An 18,443-nucleotide genomic window follows, 5' to 3' on the forward strand; every position below is an offset into this window, starting at 1 on the left:
CCTGTTTACCTCATGAACCTATTAGAAGAATGTCCTCAAGCTGATCACACCCTCTTTGGATAATTAATATAAAACTTGTCACTATCTTCCCCAAGTTGGGACACATGGTCCTGAGGACAGGGGCCCGCTGTGTACCTCTTAGCCTGGCAAAGCAATAAAGCCATCCATTTCTGCTTGCTGTTGCTGTTTAGTTGCTAAATTTTCTCCAGCTCTTTGGCACCCCATGAACTGTAACCCACTAGGCTCCTCTGTCCATGGATCTTCCCAGGCAAAAGGACTGGATGGAGTATGCCGCCGCTTCCTTCTCCAGGGGAGCTTCTGACCCGGGAACTGAACCTGTGTCTGGCTTGGCAGGTGGATGCTTTACCACAGAGCCCCCTGGGAAGCCCAGTCCTTTTCTGCTTCACCCAAAACTCTATGTCACCGAGACTGGATTCCACACCAGAGTACAGAGAAGGTGAGATTTCGGCCTCAAGGACAGAACTTGTACCCTGGGTGCCCCTGGCCTCAGGACGGCCGGGGGGCGAGGGTCGACGACCCAGACTCCCAGACCCAGGCCTGCATGCCCAGGGCCCCTTCTCATGGCCTCCCGAGGCGGCGGCTCAGATGCAGAGTCTCAGGTGTCCAGGTCTCTCCGAGACTCCGCTCGACCGCGGCCTGAAGCCTCAGCCTTTACCCCTTGATGCTCGACGACCCTCACTCCAGTTCCCGCTGCAAACGACAGAGGAGGGAAAGTGAGCCGGCGCGCCGTGGGGGACCGCGCAGCCCTGGGTGTGCTTCACTCCAGGGGAGCTCCGCCCCGGGGACGCATCAGTCCAGGGAAATAATCACTTCCACGTCCCGGAGGCGCCCCGCTGCAGGGGGTGCACGCTCCGGGAATCACGGCCCCCAGGGACGCGTCGTGGAGGCGGGAGCGCCTCTCCGGGGTCACCGCTCGGGGGTGCATCGCTCCCTGGAAACCATCCGGGGGCTGCATCGCCAGAAGGATGTGCGTCCCTCCGGCATAACCACGTCTAGGGCACACCGCCGGGGGGACTCAGCGCCCGGGGGACTGAGCGCCCCGGGGACTGAGCGCCCCGAGGACTGAGCGCCCGGGGGACTCAGCGCCCGGGGGACTGAGCGCCTCGGGGACTCAGCGCCCGGGGGACTGAGCGCCCGGGGGACTCAGCGCCCGGGGGACTCAGCGCTCCGGGGCGCCGCCCTGGCTGAGTACAGCTCCTGCGGCGCCGCTCCGCGGGGCGGGGACCGTCTCGGGGGCGGGGCGCCGCCCCGGGGGGTGGGGCGCCGTCTCGGGGGCGGGGCCCCGTCGGCGCCGGCGCGCAGGTCCGCCCTCCTGCGCCGCGCTCGGATTGGCTGCGGCCGGGGGCGGGGCCCGCGGGGCATTGTGGGTCCCCCCGCTCTCTCCGCCGCTCGCCATGTCGGGCTCCCCGGTGAAGCGGCAGAGGATGGAGAACGCGCTGGACCAGCTCAAGCAGTTCACCACCGTGGTGGCCGACACGGGCGACTTCCACGGTGAGGCCGCGCTGGCCCCCGCGCTCATGGGCGGGCCGCGCAGCAGGGAGAGACTTCGGGCGCGCGGGGCGCCGGCCCGCCGGGCGGTGTGGGGAGGCGGGGGAGGGCCCGGGAGCGCGGGCGCGCGGCTGGGCGGCGCAGGGGCGGCGGCGAAGCCCGGCCACCCGGCTTCCTGGGCCGAGAAGTCTGTCCCCCTTCTCCTGGGCGCCCCTTGCCAGACGCCTCTGCGCCTCGCCCCCGCCCCCGCTTCGTCCCTCGTCCCCGCTTCGGCCCTGCTGTTCCCCGCCCCGCTTCTCCCTTGCTCTCGGCGCCCCGTGCTCGGTCCGCTTCACCGTCGGCCGGGGCGTGGGTGCCTCAGGACCCGAACGCGCGGGGCCCGGCGCCCCCGTCCTCTCTGCGCTGCTGGAGTCCGCGGGGACCGCCAGTGGGTCAGGGGACGGTGTCCCAAGTACCTAGATTTGAAAAGCGATTCCTGGTCCGCCGTGGCGATGCGAACCTCTTGTGGTTACACGGGGCAGTTTCGTTGCGCGAATGTTGAGCAGGAACACGAGTTAGTTTTGGGCCCAGAAAGACCAGACACTGCGAATGCCGCCGCCGGCTTCTGAAACCCCGTGCTGCGCCCTTCCCACCCCTGCCCAGGGGACAGCTGTGCACGCTGGGGACCACGGCCGGGCGCGGGCCAGCTAGACGTTCCCCGCCTGGGACCAAGGAGCCCCGGGGGTAAAGCCCCACTCACTGCAGGGAGGCAAGCAAAGCTTGCCCCAGGTTTAGGTTTTCCTGGCTTGAGTCAGCTTCCTGGGAGGGAGCTGGGGGGCTTGGCCTGCCCATCCTCTGCAGCAGAAACCCAGACGAGGTGCCCTCCATTCACACCCTCTGTGAACCATGAAGGCTGTCAGAGAAATCGTGAAATGCTCTGGGGCTGGGAGTGCTCCGGGGCACACGGTAGGGAAGGGACTTCCTCGTTTCTGCTTTCTCATGGTGACTTGAGAAACAGGCTTTATTTCCTCTTTGGTAAGAATAAGACTCTATCTCACAGAGCTGAGGAAAATGAGTAAGCATATTTGGCTGCTTAAATATAAACACTGGCGATGGTGATGGGCTTGAGTCCAACCTGTACGTTAAACCAGCTGACAGAAGGTTCCCTCCTGGTCAGAGCTGGGCGCCCTGGGAAATTCCAGCTCCGGCTGACCTGCGAGGCCACCAGCTTCTTCCCACCGTCCCTCCCTGGTCCAGGCCTCTGGCAGTGACCTCACCATGATAGAGGGTCTGGGAAGGTGGCTGCACGTCTTCCTGCTCCTTTTTGGTCCTAATTTTGTTTGTTTTTGGCTGCACTGGGTCTCTGCTTTGCACGGGCTTTTCTCTAGTTGCGGCACGCGGGGGCTGCGCTGCAGCTGCAGTGGAGGGCCTCTCACTGTGGTGGTGCCTCTTGTGGAACATGGGGTCTCGGGCTCAGGGGCTTGGCAGTCACGGCTCGAGGCTCAGTACTTGTGGCGCACCAGGCTTAGTTGCCCCAGGGCGTGTGGGGTCATCCGGGCCCAGGGGCCGAGCTCCCGTCCCCTGCGGTGGCAGGCAGGTTCTTACCTACTGCCTCAGCAGGGAGGTCCTGGCTTGCTCCTCTTAGTGTGGAGGGTTTCCCACCTTGGCTGAGTCTGTTTTGCTTTCCTGTTGGGTCTCACTGGGCAGCAGCTGCAGGCTGGCTGGTCTTCAGGTTAACTCTAACCCCTGACCTCTGTTCCCAGCGCGTCCGGAGGCGTCTTGGGGAATGGTTGCTCTTTGTTCTCCTCTTTAGAAACGTTTAAACCCAGGTGCTGACACTGAAGATTGCTAAGTGAACGTTAGTGACTTTATTTAAAAACACGCTTATTGATAATGTGAACAGTACACTAGGTGTGTGTGAGCTGCTCAGTTTTGTCCGCCTCTTTGTGACCCCATGGACGGTAGCCCACCAAGCTCCTCTGTGGAATACTGGAGGGGGTAGCCATTCCCTTCCCCAGGGGATCTTCCCAACCCAGGTATCTAACCTGGGTCTCCTGCACTGTAGGCAGATTCTTTACCAGCTGTGCCACCAGAGAAGCACGTAGCTGTAGTGTCAGCTTTACGGTCACTTTATGGACTGAAGGGTCTTGCCTTCGGGGCATCATAAGCCTCTTTGAAAGTAAGTCAGAGCTGTGGATGCTCTTCCCGGCTCCACGCCCCACGCCAGGCTCGTGTTCTGTTTAAGGGTCCCTGGAGCCTGAAGCCCGTCTCTTGACCCCAGATTTTGTTTTAATGTTGTTAAAAATCAGCATTATCAAGGTACTGTCTTCAGCGCATTACACTGGGTTTCAACACATTTGTGTAAGCTCCACTCCAGAGCATTCTTTCTTAACTTGTTATTTTGAAATAATTAGTAGAGTCCAGGAAGTTGCAGAATTAGCTCATAGGGTCCCACGAATCCTATTGCCGCCACCTCCCCGGGTGTTCTGTGTGGCTGTGGTGTGATCTCAGAACGGGGGACTTGCTGCCAGCATGGTGCTGTGAGCAGGCTGCAGACTGGCCCTGCGTTCCCTAGTTTCCAGCTGCACAGAGGAGGGGGCGTCCTCTGTGGCGGGTTCTTACGGCCGCCAGGACAGGCAGGATACAGCTGTTCCCAGCCCCTGAGAGCCCCCCTTCCCTGTTTTCCATCTCTGTAGTCTTGTCATCACAAGATCCTTTGAAAATGCTATCCTGGAAGTTGAGTTTTGATGAACTTGAGCTCAGCATTGCCCTGTGACAGCCGGGGCCTCGAGACTCCTCGGAATTCCCGCCTGGTTATCAGGAAGGAACAAGTGTGTTAAAAGAATAGTTTGAAGGCCCGTGTCCAGCCCCTCCGCGGCTGACCTGGGTGCCAGCACCTGCGGACGCCGTCGGTCTCCTGGTCGCCTCCCTCCTTGCTCCTTGGTGCTGGGCAGCTCTTGGCTCTTGGCACGGCTGCTCACTGGCTTAGCCTCCAGGTTTCCTCACTGCGCTCAGCTGCCTCTTGGCCAGCCTTCCTGCATGAAGTGTGGCCGCGCCCTACTTGGCTCTGTTCCTGTGTTTAGAGCTTTCAGGGGTCATCTCAGGTTTCTGGGTGGAAGCGGGCACTCCACTGACCCCTGCTTCCCGCATTTACTTCCCAGCCATCGACGAGTACAAGCCCCAGGATGCCACCACCAACCCGTCCCTGATCCTGGCCGCGGCACAGATGCCAGCCTACCAGGAGCTGGTGGAGGAGGCCATTGCTTATGGCAGGAAGCTGGGCGGGTGAGTGCGGGGCTGTGGGTGTGGCCGGGTCTGCCTGCTTCCCACCCCTGAGGCCAGTTTGCCAGGGTTTTAGGCTCCAGGAAGGAATGCTATCTGCTTTCTTGCGGGCATCACCCACTGTGAGTAAACAGGTCGCTGAGTTTTGCTGGCAGGAGCGTGTGGACAGCGCCCCAGAGTCCTTCCCCCATTTGCAGCCGGTGTCCTCAGCCCTGGCAGCCGCAGAGCTGCTTTCTGGCACTTTGCTACCTTCTGACAGTTGTGTTGGAGTGAGAGTCACTGTCTCAGTGAGCAGTTCAGCTCTTTCTGGAGCATCCACGCGTGCAGTGGTGCAGCCACAGTCCAGTCCGAGAGCGTGCTCTCGCCTCCTAGAGTGTTCTCTCGTGCCTCCGCCTGCGACCACAGACGGGCTCTTCTCTCCATAGACTCACCTTGCTGGGTTGCATTTTAAATGTTCATCTGGGTACTGCTCAGCTGAGAGTGGGCTCGCAGGGAACAGCGGCGCCTGGCAGGAGCTGTGCCCCTGGCAGGAGCTGTGCCGGGCGGGCCTGTCCCTCTCTGGTGCCCTGTGTGCTGAGGTCAGCCGTGTGCAGGGGTGGCAGTCATGCCCGGGCCCCCCGCCGGGCACCCTGTGCTGGCGGCCCCGCTCGCTTCTCGATGCTCCTGGAATCGGTGGGGAGGCAGTGCCCTCAGTGGTCAGCAGGCTGGCCCTGCTCTCAGGCCGGAGATCTTTGTGGTCCATCTTGGAGCCACACTGTGCCCTTTATTCATCTGCCCAGGCAGCTTTAGAGAGGTTGGGAAGAGTGTTTTGTTCAAGCCCCCAAAGATGGGAGGGCTCAGCTCAAAGGATGGAGACACGAGATGAGGCGGGTGTGGCCGCCCCCGTGTGAGCAGCCTCAGTGCCCGGACCAGCTGCTTCTTTGGGGAGAGGGCGGGCGCTCGAGCTCGGCCCGTCGGGGAGCTGAGGTGTCCTGCGAGCCATGTGGTGCGGCCAGAATTTAAAAAGAAAGAAAATGGATAAGACGGTCAGTTTCCTGATGTGAATTTCATCACCACTTTAAAAGTTTTTTAACAAAAAAAAAAGATGGTGGGAAAAGAATTTGGGAAGCAGGTAACACTTTTTGTAGAATCCTGTGCATTTAAAAGTAAGCTTCTAACCTCCTTTTTTCCCTTGGAATTTCAGGTCACAAGAGGAACAGATTACAAATGCTATTGATAAACTTTTTGTGTTGTTTGGGGCAGAAATACTGAAGAAAATTCCAGGCCGCGTATCCACGGAAGTGGACGCCAGGTAAGGCCTCAGGGCCGCCGGGTGGGGGGTGTCAAGAGCAGCAGCCGCTGTTGTTCCCGGCGCCACGCGCTGCTGTGGGCGCCTGGCCTCCGCCTGCGTCTGCCCCACTCAGCCGCTGCAAGCGGGCGCCCGGTCCCCCGCAGGCTCTCCTTTGATAAGGATGCGATGGTGGCCCGCGCCCGGCGCCTCATTGAGCTATACAAGGAGGCTGGCATCAGCAAGGAGCGGATCCTGATAAAGCTCTCGTCCACCTGGGAAGGAATTCAGGCCGGAAAGTAAGTGTCCCCGTGAGCGAGGAGCTGCTGAGGCCTCTGCCCGTCCTGGGTGGGCCCCTCGGGCAGTGGGCCTATGCGGTGCCGCCGGCAGAGGTGTCGTCTGCCAAGGACAGAGTGGGAGTCGGCTTCCCCCAAGCACGCTGGGCGCGGAGGGGGCAGGCGGTCGTGGACAGGACGCTGCCCTCGCGCCCAGCCTCAGCCGTCCTGGGAGCGCCTGGCCACCCCCACGGGTCCCTGTGTTGTTACGGCCCCGCACCCTTCTGCCTCTGAACGCTTCCGCTGGAAGGGGCTGCGCCGCACGTGGCCTTCGTGTGTGGCTTCCCTTGCTTGGCTCGCGTTCCAGGCTCACGCGCGCCATGTGTGTGGCGGAGCTGAGTCCCCCGTAAGGAGGTCTCCCTGTGTGTGCACACCTTCCAAGCACATCCTCCCGGGGCACGTGGCTGCCCGTGTCGGATAACGCTGAGCGTGTGCCCGGGACGCTCTCCTGGGGGCACACACCAGCGGCGGAGTTGCTGGCCCAGTGCTCATGGTGTTGGCCACCGAGGTGGCGCTGTGCCCCCAAGGCTGTGCTTCTTGACCGCTTCCCTGTGGCCCGGTGGCCGGGCGCCTCTGAAACCATCCACCGGGACAGGAACTCGGCTGGCAGGTGGTAGAGCATGGCCAGGACCCCCTTCTCGTGGCCGGCCCTGACGTCATCTGGGGGACGGGCTTTCTGCAGGCTGACCCAGAGGGCAGGGCCTTGGGGCCGGAGAGGCTGTGGGATTGAGGCAGGACGCTGCTGCGGTTGGAGCCGGCTCCGTGATCTCCAGCCCAGAGATCCCTTTTTTTCTTCGGCTGTGCTGGGTCTTCACGGCTGCCTGGCTTTTCTCCAGGTGGGAGGCGGGGGCTTCGCATTGTGGCGGCTCCTCTTGTGGAGTACAGGCTCCGGTGCTCGGGGGCATGTGGGGTCTTCCCGGACCAGGGACTGAACCCGCGTCTCCTGCACTGGCCCAGCACGGAGGTTCTGTGACAAGGGAGGACGGTGTCTGCAGCTCTCGGGGGGCCTCTCCCTGTGCTCCCTGTTCTGAAATGTGGGTTTGATGAGGTCTGGTTGCCCACAAGCCGCTGGCCTGACTCGCCCTGGTGAACTTACGAGGCTGGGGCGGCCCGGCCCTGCCTTCCAGGGGCTGACCCGTGCGCCGTCCGTCCCGCAGGGAGCTGGAGGAGCGGCACGGCATCCGGTGCAACATGACGCTGCTCTTCTCCTTCGCCCAGGCCGTGGCCTGCGCTGAGGCCGGCGTGACGCTCATCTCGCCCTTCGTGGGCCGCATCCTTGACTGGCACGTGGCCAACACGGACAAGAAGTCCTACGAGCCCGAGGAGGACCCCGGTCAGTGGCCCCCCCCCCCGGGCCGGGGCAGGGGGTTGCTGTGCCGCGTGCTTCCGGGGGGGGGCCCCAGGACTGAGGGTCGGGCGGCACGGATGGCAGCTCCCGTGTGTCCCCCAGGAGTGAGGAGCGTCACCAAGATCTACAACTATTACAAGAAGTTCGGCTACAAAACCATCGTCATGGGCGCCTCCTTCCGCAACACGGGCGAGGTCAAGGCCCTGGCTGGCTGCGACTTCCTCACCATCTCGCCCCAGCTCCTGGGGGAGCTGCTCAAGGACCACAGCAAGCTGGCGCCTGCGCTCTCGGCCAAAGCAGGTAAGAGCAACCCTCCCGCCTTCCGCCAGCCTCGGGCTCCGCAGGCACCGGTGCCTCGGTCCCTCGAGGCTGTGGAACCTGGAGCCTCGGGGCGGGCTGCCTCCACCCGGCAGGGGGCCTCACTGGGCGAGGCTCTGAGCCTGCGGCCCGGCATCTGCTCTGCAGCCCAGGCCAGTGACCTGGAGAAGATCGAGCTGGACGAGAAGGCCTTCCGCTGGCTGCACAACGAGGACCGCATGGCTGTGGAGAAGCTCTCTGACGGGATCCGCAGGTTCGCCGCGGACGCGGTGAAGCTGGAGCGGATGCTGAGGGTGAGCGCCGGGCCAGGGTTGGGACGGGCGCCTGGGCAGGAGGGGTCACGGGCGGCAGGAGGGGCGGGGCCGCTGTCGGGAGGGCCCAGGGCGGCAGGTCTGGCCGAGGGCGGGGGCGGGGGCGGGGGGCAGCCTGGTGGGCGCACCAGCTCACACCACTCGTTTCCAGGAACGGATGTTCAGCGCAGAGAATGGAAAATAGCGCGGCACTCGAGGCTGGACCACGGATCTGTGCGTCTCTGAATTGGCGCCTAATTGCACATGCTTTGTGATGAATCTTGGATTTTTTTTTTACTAATTGGAGCGGGGACGAATCGTAGATTTCTGATTTATGTAAAAATCTGCTCAGCGCATTAAAGCCCTCACTTTTCCTTCCTGTCTGTCTCCTTCCCAGGGCCTGATGAAGGCAGGATTAGGTCAGCAGCCCCATGGGGACCCCCAGTCAGTGGTGACAGCCCCCCGCCTGCTGCTGGGCAGTGACCTGAGAGCTTCGACTCTGAAGGCGGGGACCCCCAAGCTTCTAAGCTGTGCCTGCAGAGCTGGGCGGGGGGTGCTGCCCTGGCGGGGAGGCCTGCTGTGGGGACACGCGGCTCCCCTGCCTCGGCCACGCTGCCCAGACTTTCCTTTGGCCCAGGTGCCTTTGGGGGTGGTGGTGCCACCTTGTGGGGACAGCGTGACATATTCGGGCCTCAGCTCCCACACCTCACGCCCGAGCGCAGGCGGGCAGCTTCTGCAGGCGCTTTGCTGCACCATTTGGACTTGGCAGTGGGCGCGCTGCACTGTGGAGGGCTTGGCGGTGGGTAGTGACGGGGGTCCACAGGGGAGCCCTTCCTCTCCCTGTGACCAGCCTGAGTTCCTGGAACTGAAAGGGGGTCGGCCCGGGGCTGGGGGGAGGCCGGGGCTGGGGGTCGGCGTGGGCGGGGCCCTGGGAGCAGGACAGGGTGGCTGGCGTCCAGGTCTGCACCAGGGGACCAGGCGTCGGGAGGGGCCTGTGGGACACCCCTCAGGTCTGGATGTGCCCACTGTCCTCCCTAGGGGCCCTGCCAGGCCGGGCTTGTCCCCCATAGCTCCATGCAGGGCAGCCAGGCCCCTGGGAGTGTGCCTCTGGAGCTGCCCTCCCAGGAGCAAGAGCAGTGCTGGGTGGGCAGGGCTCAGGGCAGGCACCACACTTCCAGTGTGCTGGCGGGGCGGGTCTTCCCCAGCCCCCTGCCAGCTGCCTCGCCAGCTTGGGTCAGAGGGCCACGGCTTCCTGCACGCCCTCAGCGACACCCCAGACTCCGTGCACCGAGCCGGTGAACAAGCTGTGTCCTAGGAGGTGGAAGTCGCCAGGCCGCCTGGCCCAGGGCCTTGGTGCAGACAGTGGGTACAGCTGACACGTGAAGCCCACCTGCTCACAGGCCTGACCCCTGCAGCCAGCGCTGTGGGACACACTGGCCCCCGACCCTCCCACAAAGGGCCAGTCCACCATGAATCTCCTGGACGCCTCATTGGGTGTCCACTGGGCACGATGTGAATACTGTCCATTAAGAACGCTCCTTTCATGTAAGCTACGACTCATTGAAAACACCACCAGGCAGCCACACACCGTTTTCGTGGACTTGGAGCTCAGGGTCTGTTTTCAACACTGAGCATGTGGGAAATCCCACGGGGCCTCTTGCTAGATCCTGGGCCACGGCCCCCACCCCAGCACCATGGGCATGGAGACCTGGCCACATGGGGCCAGCAAAGAAGGCTGGGTAGGGCCCCGCCCCGCAGAGCCCACCCAGGTCAGGTACAGACACTCAGAAGATGGCCCTAAGGCGTCACCATTTTTCTCTTTATTTGCGTTACCATTTTAAAAAACGCTTTTGTCCAGCTAGATCGATCACCAACTGGTGCCACACACGGGATGGCTGGTGAGGGGGCCCAGGCCCAGGGTGCGGAGGCCAGCAGGTGTCTGAAGCCGCCGGCAGAGATGGGTGCATACAGGGCACAGCCTGGTCTGCAGCGCTGGGACTGAGACGCCTGGCCGCCTCCCTCTTCCCTTCCGAGGGGCTGGCCAGGGCAGAGCCAGGCTGAGAGAGGAGACACACGTGGGGCAGGGCAGCTGTGGGCCCCAGGCCGAGCAGGCGCCCTGAGAAGCTGGAGAGCACCCAGGCTGCACTGGAGTCTGCTGGCTGAACAACCACCTGGCAACCCAGGACCGTCCGCCACCCCAGGCCAGCCGGCCACACTCCAAGAGGAGCTCAGGGCCCTGCCACGTCCACCCCGAAGCAGGCCTGGCCGTCAGGACCTGGACACCACTCGGCAGGGTGGCCATGTATGCTATCTACAAGCTTCACTCCCAACGTTGGAGGGGACGTGTAGACGCCGCAGCGTCCGCCTGAGTCCACCCCAGCCTTACGTGAGGTTGCCATCGTGTTGAAACAGTGCTCCAGGCTAGCGTCAGCCCCCACCAAGGCCCAAAGGGGTGGGCAGACCACAGGGAAGCCAGGAACGGGACCCTGGGGTCCTGGTCAGCAATCGCCCCAGCTTCCAGGAAGGCTCTGCGTCCCCCCCCGGGACCCCACAGCTGACTGTGGAGCACTCGGGGTGCTCGGGGCCCACGGACAGCCCGCTCCGCTCCCTACCCCTCCCCAGGGAGACCCACCACAGTCACCGGCTTGGCCCATCCCCCAAGGCCAACCCCTTCAGGGAGGATCCTCAGCGCACCCCAGGAGTTCCACCAGGGGCCAGGCAGGCCGGGTGTCACGAGGCAGGGTCTCGGGGGACACCCAGGACATCTGGAGGTGGCGGCATCTGCTCGGGGCCTGCTCACTTCCTGCGGGGTAGATGCCAGTTCAGACATGGGCCGGGCACCAGGCGGGCCCCACCGCCACCCGCGGCCCCTCACCGGCTGCCACAGAGGAAAAGCAGGTTCTGCACAGCAGGGACGGTGGAGCCGGCGTTCTGCCCGGTGACCAGGTGGCGGTCCAGCACCACGTGCAAGGCGTCAGGCTCACTGGCTGCAGGGAACCCGAGCGCCGGGGCCTCAGGCTGCGAGCGGGGCGCCCCAAAACCCCGCCGCCCTGCCCCACCGCCCCAGCTGGGGCTCGCGACCAGGGTTCCCACGCCCCCCTGGACGCTCAGCCCGGCCGCTCACCGCTGAAGCAGGCCCCTGCGTCCTTCACGAAGTCCTCCACGACCAGGGGCAGGTGGGCGAAACCCGGCGCCCGTACTAGCTCGTACACGGAGGGCTGAGGGGCCGGGGCAGCGCCCAGGGTCAGGGGGCTGTGGCTCCCCCAGGCGCTGCCCGTGGGGAGGGGTCCACTGCAGGGGCAAAGCTTCCCGGGTCCTCCCCAGCATCAGGACACGGGGCCACCAGAAAGGTCCAAGCAGGTGAGCTCAGGGCCGAGGGTCGGGCACGGAGCCCGACAAAGGGGTGTGGCGGTGCTCCTAGAGGAGCCCCCCCAGACCCGCCCCAGGACCTGCGAGCAGCCACCCACTCAATGGGGCTCGAGGGACTCCCGCTGCAAGCCCCCTGCCCCGCGCTGGGCCAACAACGGCTGCCCCCCCAAAGGGCCCCGCCCGTCTGTGCACTCACCCCGGTGACGCTGTAGCCTTGGAACACCCAGGACCTGTCCTCGCTGGTGGCGCAGCAGAGGGCGGCCACGCCATGGCCCACAGCACAGATGGGCTCTGCAAGGAGGCCAGTGCGTGCTCGACGCCGCGGCCGCCCAGACCCCAGCGACACCCTACCTCCCGGCCCTCCACACAAGGTGAGTTTGTTCAGAGCTCGGATCCCCTCAAGCTGTTCAGGGGCTGAGAGCCAGGCTCAGTGGGAGGAAGGTGGCTGCTGGGTCCACCCGTCACACAGGAGCACCGCCCTCTGCCTGTCAGAGCCGCCTGACCCGGCCTCTGGGCAGCGCCTGGAGCCCCCTCCTCTGAATGCAGTCGGTAGGGGGGCAGGAGGCCCCTGGCTCCAAGCCCCCGTCTCAGAGGGCAGGCTGGCACAAGTGCATTCCCATGGCTGAGTGCCCGGACAAGCACTGCCCATGGACAGGAGGCCCCGTTCCCACCAACAAAAGACGCTATGTGCAGCTTTGGGTTTGCCCACTCGTCCTGACGCCAGGCCAGGGCAGTGTGCCACGTCCCCTTGGAGCAGACACGTCTCCTCAGGGCAGTTTTCCCAGCCCCTGCCCCACGGCCACCCACATACCCCACCAGGAACCAAGCCAGCATCCTGCCTGCCCATCTTGCGGGGGGTGGGGCTCCCAGCCTACAGCCCCCAAGGGAACCAGGCTGAGGCACCACAGGGGCAAGTCGGGAGGCCGGCGGTGGAAGGGATGCCCACCTGTGTGTGTGTGTGCACCACACGCGCGTGTATACGCGCTGAGTAAACCTGTCCACTGGTCAGGACCATGGCACCCCACACTGACCCTAGGCAGTTCCTGCAATGACTCGGCATTCCCACCAAAACCTGAGCCCCAATGAGGCCCACGACACCACCTCCCACACCCCCTCAGGCACTCCTCCCTGTCGGCGGGGTCCCATCTTCCCTGGATCTCATGCCACCCCCCAGCCCGGGCCCGAGGCACCTACTGCTCTCAGAGTGGAAGTGCTGCAGGATGCGAGCCAGGGACCCACTGCTGGCCAGGTCCACCAGGGCCCCAGGGCAGCTGGGGATCAGCAGGGCGTGGTAGCGGGCTCCTGGGGGACCACAGCCCAGTCAGTCACGGACGACGAAGCCAGCAGCCGGCTCCTCTCTGCTCCTGCTGCCCCCACCGGCTGAGGCTCCCGAGGCCCGCAAACCACCTGTGTGCCTGCCAGCTCCCTCCCCCGCTGGGAGCTCTGGCCACCGGACGGGACATGGCCCGGATGGCCACGGTGCTCCATGGCAAGCCCCAGAATGCTCCAGGAAGTCGAGAAAGTAGTTTGGGGTCAGGACCCAGCAGGAACCGCACCCCCCAAGGCCCTCCCAGGCCCCACACCATCAATAGACTCCAGCTTGGCGGGGCTGGCGTAAGCTTTGAGGCGGAAGTCCTGCACCCAGCGCGCGTTGCTCTCGTTCACGTCGACGAAGTCCATGGGCTTCCCCTGTGGGAGCCCAGAGGCCAAGGGTCAGCACCTCACCCCCTGCTACTGGCATACGGAGGCGCCAGGAAACTGACAAGGGCTGGGACCCCCCGCAGCCCCTCGGGACAAAGACACCGTCAGCTCAGCCCCTCAGCCCCTGCCGGCCGCAGTCCCCGCCCGTCGAGTGGAAGCAGGTGTCCCAGGAGCCTCTGGGGAGACTCAGCACAGTGCCCCTGGGGTCCGGGGCCCTAGGCCCCTCCACGAATGGCATCACTCTCCTGGAGACACGGGCTCCCCTGGAGACACGGGCTCTCCTGGAGACACGGGCTCCCCTGGAGACACGGGCTCTCCTGGAGACAGGGGCGCTGGACTCACCCCAGGGGTGGCCACTTGCAGGCTGAAGGCAGCGCTGGCCAGCGTGAAGCAGTGCAGAAAGGACTGGGCCGACACGCCTGCGAGGAGACGCCGCCTGGTCGGTTCGGGGCTTCTCCCGGCCTGGGGAGCAGCCATTCACCCCGCCTCACCCAGGGCCCACCCCGCACGTGGCTGGGGCAGCAGCTGCAGCCCCCTGGCCCCCTCATCCCCTGAAGGGGGTCCCTCTCTCCCCCCAGCCTGACCACTACGGGCCTTTTCCAGAAGGCGAAGCCAAGTGTGAGGGCCCCTAACACTCCCTCACCAGGGACTGAGACCCCCACACGCCCGCCGATTTCAGCCGGGGGAGGGGAGGGGGGCAGTGATAGAGGCCTGTGGCTCTGGAGGCGGGGCCGCGGCCTGTGTCCGCGGGGAAGGGGGGTGCATGCGGGATCGGGGCGGTGGGCTCCTTCCCTCACAGAGCTCCTGGGTCCTGCACGCCACCCCAGCCCTGGCGCTGTGGCCCACCCTCTTCTCTGTGGACCCAGGAGGAAGGCTCCCCACTTCTGGGGGCTGAGGCTCCATCACAGACACCTGCTTCTAAAGGGACCTGATCTGCGTCCTTCCGCCTTTACGTCAATCAGGGGACTCCACGCTGAACCTCACCTCGGGCCTCCCCTCTCTCCAGTCTGTGGATCGGTGCATGTACACTGTAGACAGTCTGCATATCTGGCAAAGGCAGTCTCCCCAGTTCCGCCCGGTTCCTCCAGCCCCCTCTACCCCACCTGCTTTGGCCCAGGGTCCCCGGAAGGGCCTACTCGTCCTGCCCACAGAGCCCAGCAGCCTTTCAGAGCGGTGCCCCCAATCCATGTCCTCAACATCCCTCCCCGGGGGCACGCCCAGGCCGGCGCGACCCCTCCTCACCATTACCTTGCTCCCAGCAGTCACCCACGACTCCAGGACTGAACCCCACTCTCACTGGCTCAGCCGTGACCTCTCCACGGGAGGTGGTGCCCCTCAGTGTCTCTGTTCTGGGGGGCAGCTCAGGGGCCCTGCCTGGTGCTCAGCCCACTGCGACCCCGTGTCCCGCTGTCCTCGCTCTCCCGCCCACTTGGGCAGCAGCTGAAGTCAGGCCGGAGGCAGGCTCCGGAGCGGGACCCTGGGACCCGCCTGGGCGCCCCGCCTCCCCGCCGATCGACCTCCTAGCGGAAGCCGAGGCGCCCGGCGCCCTCGCCCGCCGGCCCGGAGCACCCGAGGCCTCGGCCGAGAAGCAGCGCTCGTGGGCGGGGCCCGGCCGCCCGGCCCCCCCGCACCTGCACCCGGGACCCAGCCGGGGGGCGCGGCGCGCGCACCGCAGGGCCCCGGGACAGTCCCCCCACCCCCGCGTCCCCGGGCGGCGGCCGGGCGCACTGGCCAGCCCGCAGCGAGCACCACCGCGGGCCGCTCTCCACGAGCCCGAGCGCTCGCGGCCCCGACCCCGCCGTCGCGAGCCTCACCTTCCGCGGCGCCGCTGGCCACGAGGAGGCAGGCGGGCCGGCTCGGGAGCCGCTCGGACGCCATGGCGCGTCTGCGGGGGGGCCGGCACGACTGCGCGTGCGCGGGGCGGCGGGGCGCGTGCGCGGGGCGGCGGGGCGCGCTTCCGGGCGCAGTCACGCGCCGCGCGGCCTGGGGGCGGGGCTGAGCGGCGCTGGCCCCGCCTCCTCCCACCCCCAGCTCGAGTCCGGGTCCGATTCCGGGTCAAGCCGGCCGCCCGCCGCGGGCAACTGAGCCCTTGGGCGCGCTCCCGGACCGCGTCCGCGTCGTGGCCCCGGGGGTCCGCAGAGAGGTCTGAGCTGGGCTGCGGGACCGCAGCTGCACGGAGCAGACTCCTAGCCCGACCCCCGCTCGCGGTGGTCGGGAACACGGTTCCTGACCCTCCCGAAACCCAGGTCGGGGCGCGGGCCAGCCTGAAAGGAATGCGTCCCGCGTGGCATTTGACACCTCGCAGGACATGGCAGCGGCGGTAGCATGCGGCCTCCCCGTCCAGAAGCCTCACTCTGGGTCCGGCAGTGGTCCGTCTGTCAGTGTCCAATGGGGCGGACACCCACAAGGTGACCTGTCAGGGCGATTGAGGTGCCCCCCAGGTGGACTAGGAGTCTCGCTGCCCCTTCCTGAGCAGGTTCTCATACCAGGGAGTGGCCACTACCCTCACATGGGAGGGGGCAGCGGTGAAGAGGTTCCTGTTACTCAGGCCTGGCCCTGAGGCCAACACCTGGGCCAGGTGGCCAAGCGCACCTGGGCATGATGGCCGGTGCTGCAGCAGGTGTCTGCTCCCCTGAGGGCAGGCGCAGGACCAGAAGGGCCAGCAGCCCAGGCCCAGTGACTGTCTCCTGGCCCATCGCTCAGTCTAGAGGCGAGAAGAAGGGGCACCCCCTTAGCCCCCATCCCATCCTGCTGAGCCCCCTCCCACAGTTGTTGCCCCGGGCCACACCTGATGTGTGAGCTCACCTGCCTCCCCCTGGGCATCACCTACAGGCTGTGCCAGTTCCTGGTCATCAGCTGAGTGCCCAGTGGAACAGTAGGAGGTTGGGCAGGCCTCGGGGCTGGGCACGAGGGCTCTGCTGTTGGGGCTGTGACGCCCTTGAACCTGGGCTCTTGCAGGTGCTGGGGCCCCCGAGGCACAAAGTCCCTGGGGACCAAAGGTCATGTTTTCCTGCGACAGCGTTTCATTCCTGTCCCTAGAACCTGCTCACCCTTGAAGCCAAGAACGGGTGACTGGGGGGGCCATTCCTGGGGGACTTTCTGCCCGGTGGGGCTGGCCAGTGCCTCAGGTCTCCTCTGCTTTCTCCCCTGGAAACTTCCTCTTTTCAAAGCACATCTGAGCCTTTCCCCGGGAGCCATTTCACTTCCTATTTCTATCTTCCAAATGCTGGAACCCACCTCTCTGCCCTTCAAACTCCTAACCATCCCTCAAAGCCCATGGGCACCAAAGCACTGTCTACCCAATACTCCCTTCCTGAGAATGCCCCATGCAAGGACTTCCCTGAGTGCCCCTGTGTTATCTCAGTCGGCCTGCTGGGTGGACCTCCCATACAGGGACTTGGGATCCAGGCTCTCTCAGGGAGGGTGTGTCATGGGCAGCTCAGCTTCCCAAACAGGCAGCAGAGGGCCAGGAACCGTCCCACTTCCCTTCAGCAGTCAAGCTCCTCAGCTCCGGGCTCTCTTTTGGCTGGGGTTGGGCTGGGAGGCCTCCATAGACTTAGATCCCAAGCACCTGTGGGTTGTGCTGCAGCGGCCCCTAAACCTAGGACTGCCAAGGCCATGCCTGCCGGCTGGGCACAGGGCCCCTGCATCTGGAGCGGGAGCGTCGGCAGGGCTGCTGAGAGCGTGGAGCCGCTGGTTCCACTGCTGACCCCAGGCTGCCAGCGCCTGGCCAGCAGCTGCCAGGCAGTGGCATTTTGTGGCCTGGAGTGGGGTGATGCGAAAGGGAGGCAGGCCCTGTCCCAGTCTGGCCTATCCCAGGGCCCAGGACATCAGGACAGGGAGCGACAGAGGCCTGGGAGGGTCCAGAGGAGCGTCTGAAGGGGATTCCCCGCAAACACACCTCCAGGTCCTACAGAGCTGGACGGGGAGCCGGCGTGGATCCCAGGGGCATCTCCTGAGTGCTCTCTGCAACACGACAGGTGTGCGCTGCCCTCCAGCCAGGACAGGGGCTGCTCTCGGAGGGCAAGTGGAGGCATGGGGCTCTTGTCTGCTCAGCAGCCCTCTGACAGCCACTGAGGCTCCACGGGCTGAAGGCCCCGGACGGGAAGCGCAGGCAGAATGGGGTTGGTCACTGGGAAGCCGGGAGCCTGTGCCTGCCTGCCCTTTCACCTCCCTGAGGGCAGGGAGCCATGGCCACGGCGGGGCTGGAGGCGCAGGAGTCCAGGCCCCGCTCAGCATCCACGGGACAGTCCAGAACAGTGGGTCGCCGGCCAGCTCTGCCCTCCCCAGGCCTCTGCCACTCTGCCCTGGAAAAGAGGTTCTGGAGGCCCCTACCTGGCCTGAAGCACCAGCCCAGCCCACCCCCCGGTGCACCAAGAATGAGGTCCCAGGCCTCCAAAAGGGAGCTGCACACTCAGGGAAGGAGAGGGCGCTAGAGAGGAAAGCAGCCTGGACCCCCACAGGCACCGTCTGCATCCCTGTGCAGTGACCCCACGTGCGACCCAGCTTCCCCTGCCGGCCCGCCCACAGGGCCTCTGGCCCTGGGCATGCTGCTACCAGCTGAGTTCTCCTGGCTTTCAGAGGTCCTTGTAAGCCTGCGTGGGATTTGCAATGTGAGCTTCTTATATATGGAGCACTTTTTATATCTGGTATTTTGTTCAGATCTCAAGAGTGGTGCTGTAGGAAAGGTCACTGGTCAGCAGGGCTTCCCTGGCGGCTCAGCTGGTAAAGATCCACCTGCAATTGTGGGAGACCTGGTGTTGGCAAGATCTCCTGGAGAAGGGAAAGGCTCCCCACTCCAGTATTCTGGCCTGGAGAATCCCATGGACTGCATAATCCATGAGGTCGCACGGAGGACACAGCTGAGCGGCTTTCATTTTTACTGGGCGTCCCCAAGAGGTTTTATTTTTTTATCGTTTGGAGGCATCCCTACCTTCCTCAAGCTTAGGAATGCTATGAACCAGAAGCTGAGGGGCTTCCCTGGTAAGAATCCACCTTGCAACACAGGGGATGCCAGTTTGATCCCTGGTCCAGGAAGATTCCAC

The 18,443-nt window shown here is 64.8% G+C and overlaps 2 protein-coding genes across 5 annotated transcripts; one reads left to right on the top strand and one right to left on the bottom strand.

Moving 5' to 3' along the window:
* The first annotated feature begins 1,407 nt into the window (after window positions 1–1,407).
* Window positions 1,408–8,682, top strand: TALDO1 (transaldolase 1). Its single transcript, XM_068976788.1, has 8 exons — window positions 1,408–1,512; window positions 4,650–4,773; window positions 5,954–6,061; window positions 6,205–6,336; window positions 7,530–7,705; window positions 7,823–8,020; window positions 8,186–8,331; window positions 8,501–8,682. The coding sequence occupies exons 1-8, from the start codon at window positions 1,416–1,418 to the stop codon at window positions 8,531–8,533; spliced, it is 1,014 nt and encodes a 337-aa protein (XP_068832889.1). The 5' UTR covers window positions 1,408–1,415; the 3' UTR covers window positions 8,534–8,682.
* A 1,469-nt stretch (window positions 8,683–10,151) lies between these two features.
* On the bottom strand, window positions 10,152–15,279 carry GATD1 (glutamine amidotransferase class 1 domain containing 1). Of its 4 annotated transcripts, none has more exons than XM_068977126.1 (8): window positions 15,213–15,279; window positions 13,741–13,817; window positions 13,281–13,386; window positions 12,892–12,999; window positions 11,894–11,988; window positions 11,453–11,546; window positions 11,204–11,315; window positions 10,152–11,131 (listed from the first exon to the last, which is right to left on the bottom strand). In XM_068977126.1, exons 1-8 carry the CDS (start codon window positions 15,274–15,276, stop codon window positions 11,125–11,127), a joined length of 663 nt encoding a protein of 220 aa, XP_068833227.1. In that variant the 5' UTR covers window positions 15,277–15,279; the 3' UTR covers window positions 10,152–11,124. The 4 variants fall into 4 exon arrangements, with proteins under 4 accessions (XP_068833227.1, XP_068833229.1, XP_068833228.1 ...); XM_068977128.1 differs by lacking the exon at window positions 15,213–15,279 and adding an exon at window positions 14,383–14,563; XM_068977127.1 differs by lacking the exon at window positions 10,152–11,131 and having other exon boundaries at window positions 11,200–11,315.
* Between the last annotated feature and the right edge of the window lie 3,164 nt (window positions 15,280–18,443).

The sequence above is a fragment of the Capricornis sumatraensis genome, chromosome 8 (assembly GCF_032405125.1).
Source record: "Capricornis sumatraensis isolate serow.1 chromosome 8, serow.2, whole genome shotgun sequence".
NCBI classification, from domain to species: domain Eukaryota; kingdom Metazoa; phylum Chordata; class Mammalia; order Artiodactyla; family Bovidae; genus Capricornis; species Capricornis sumatraensis.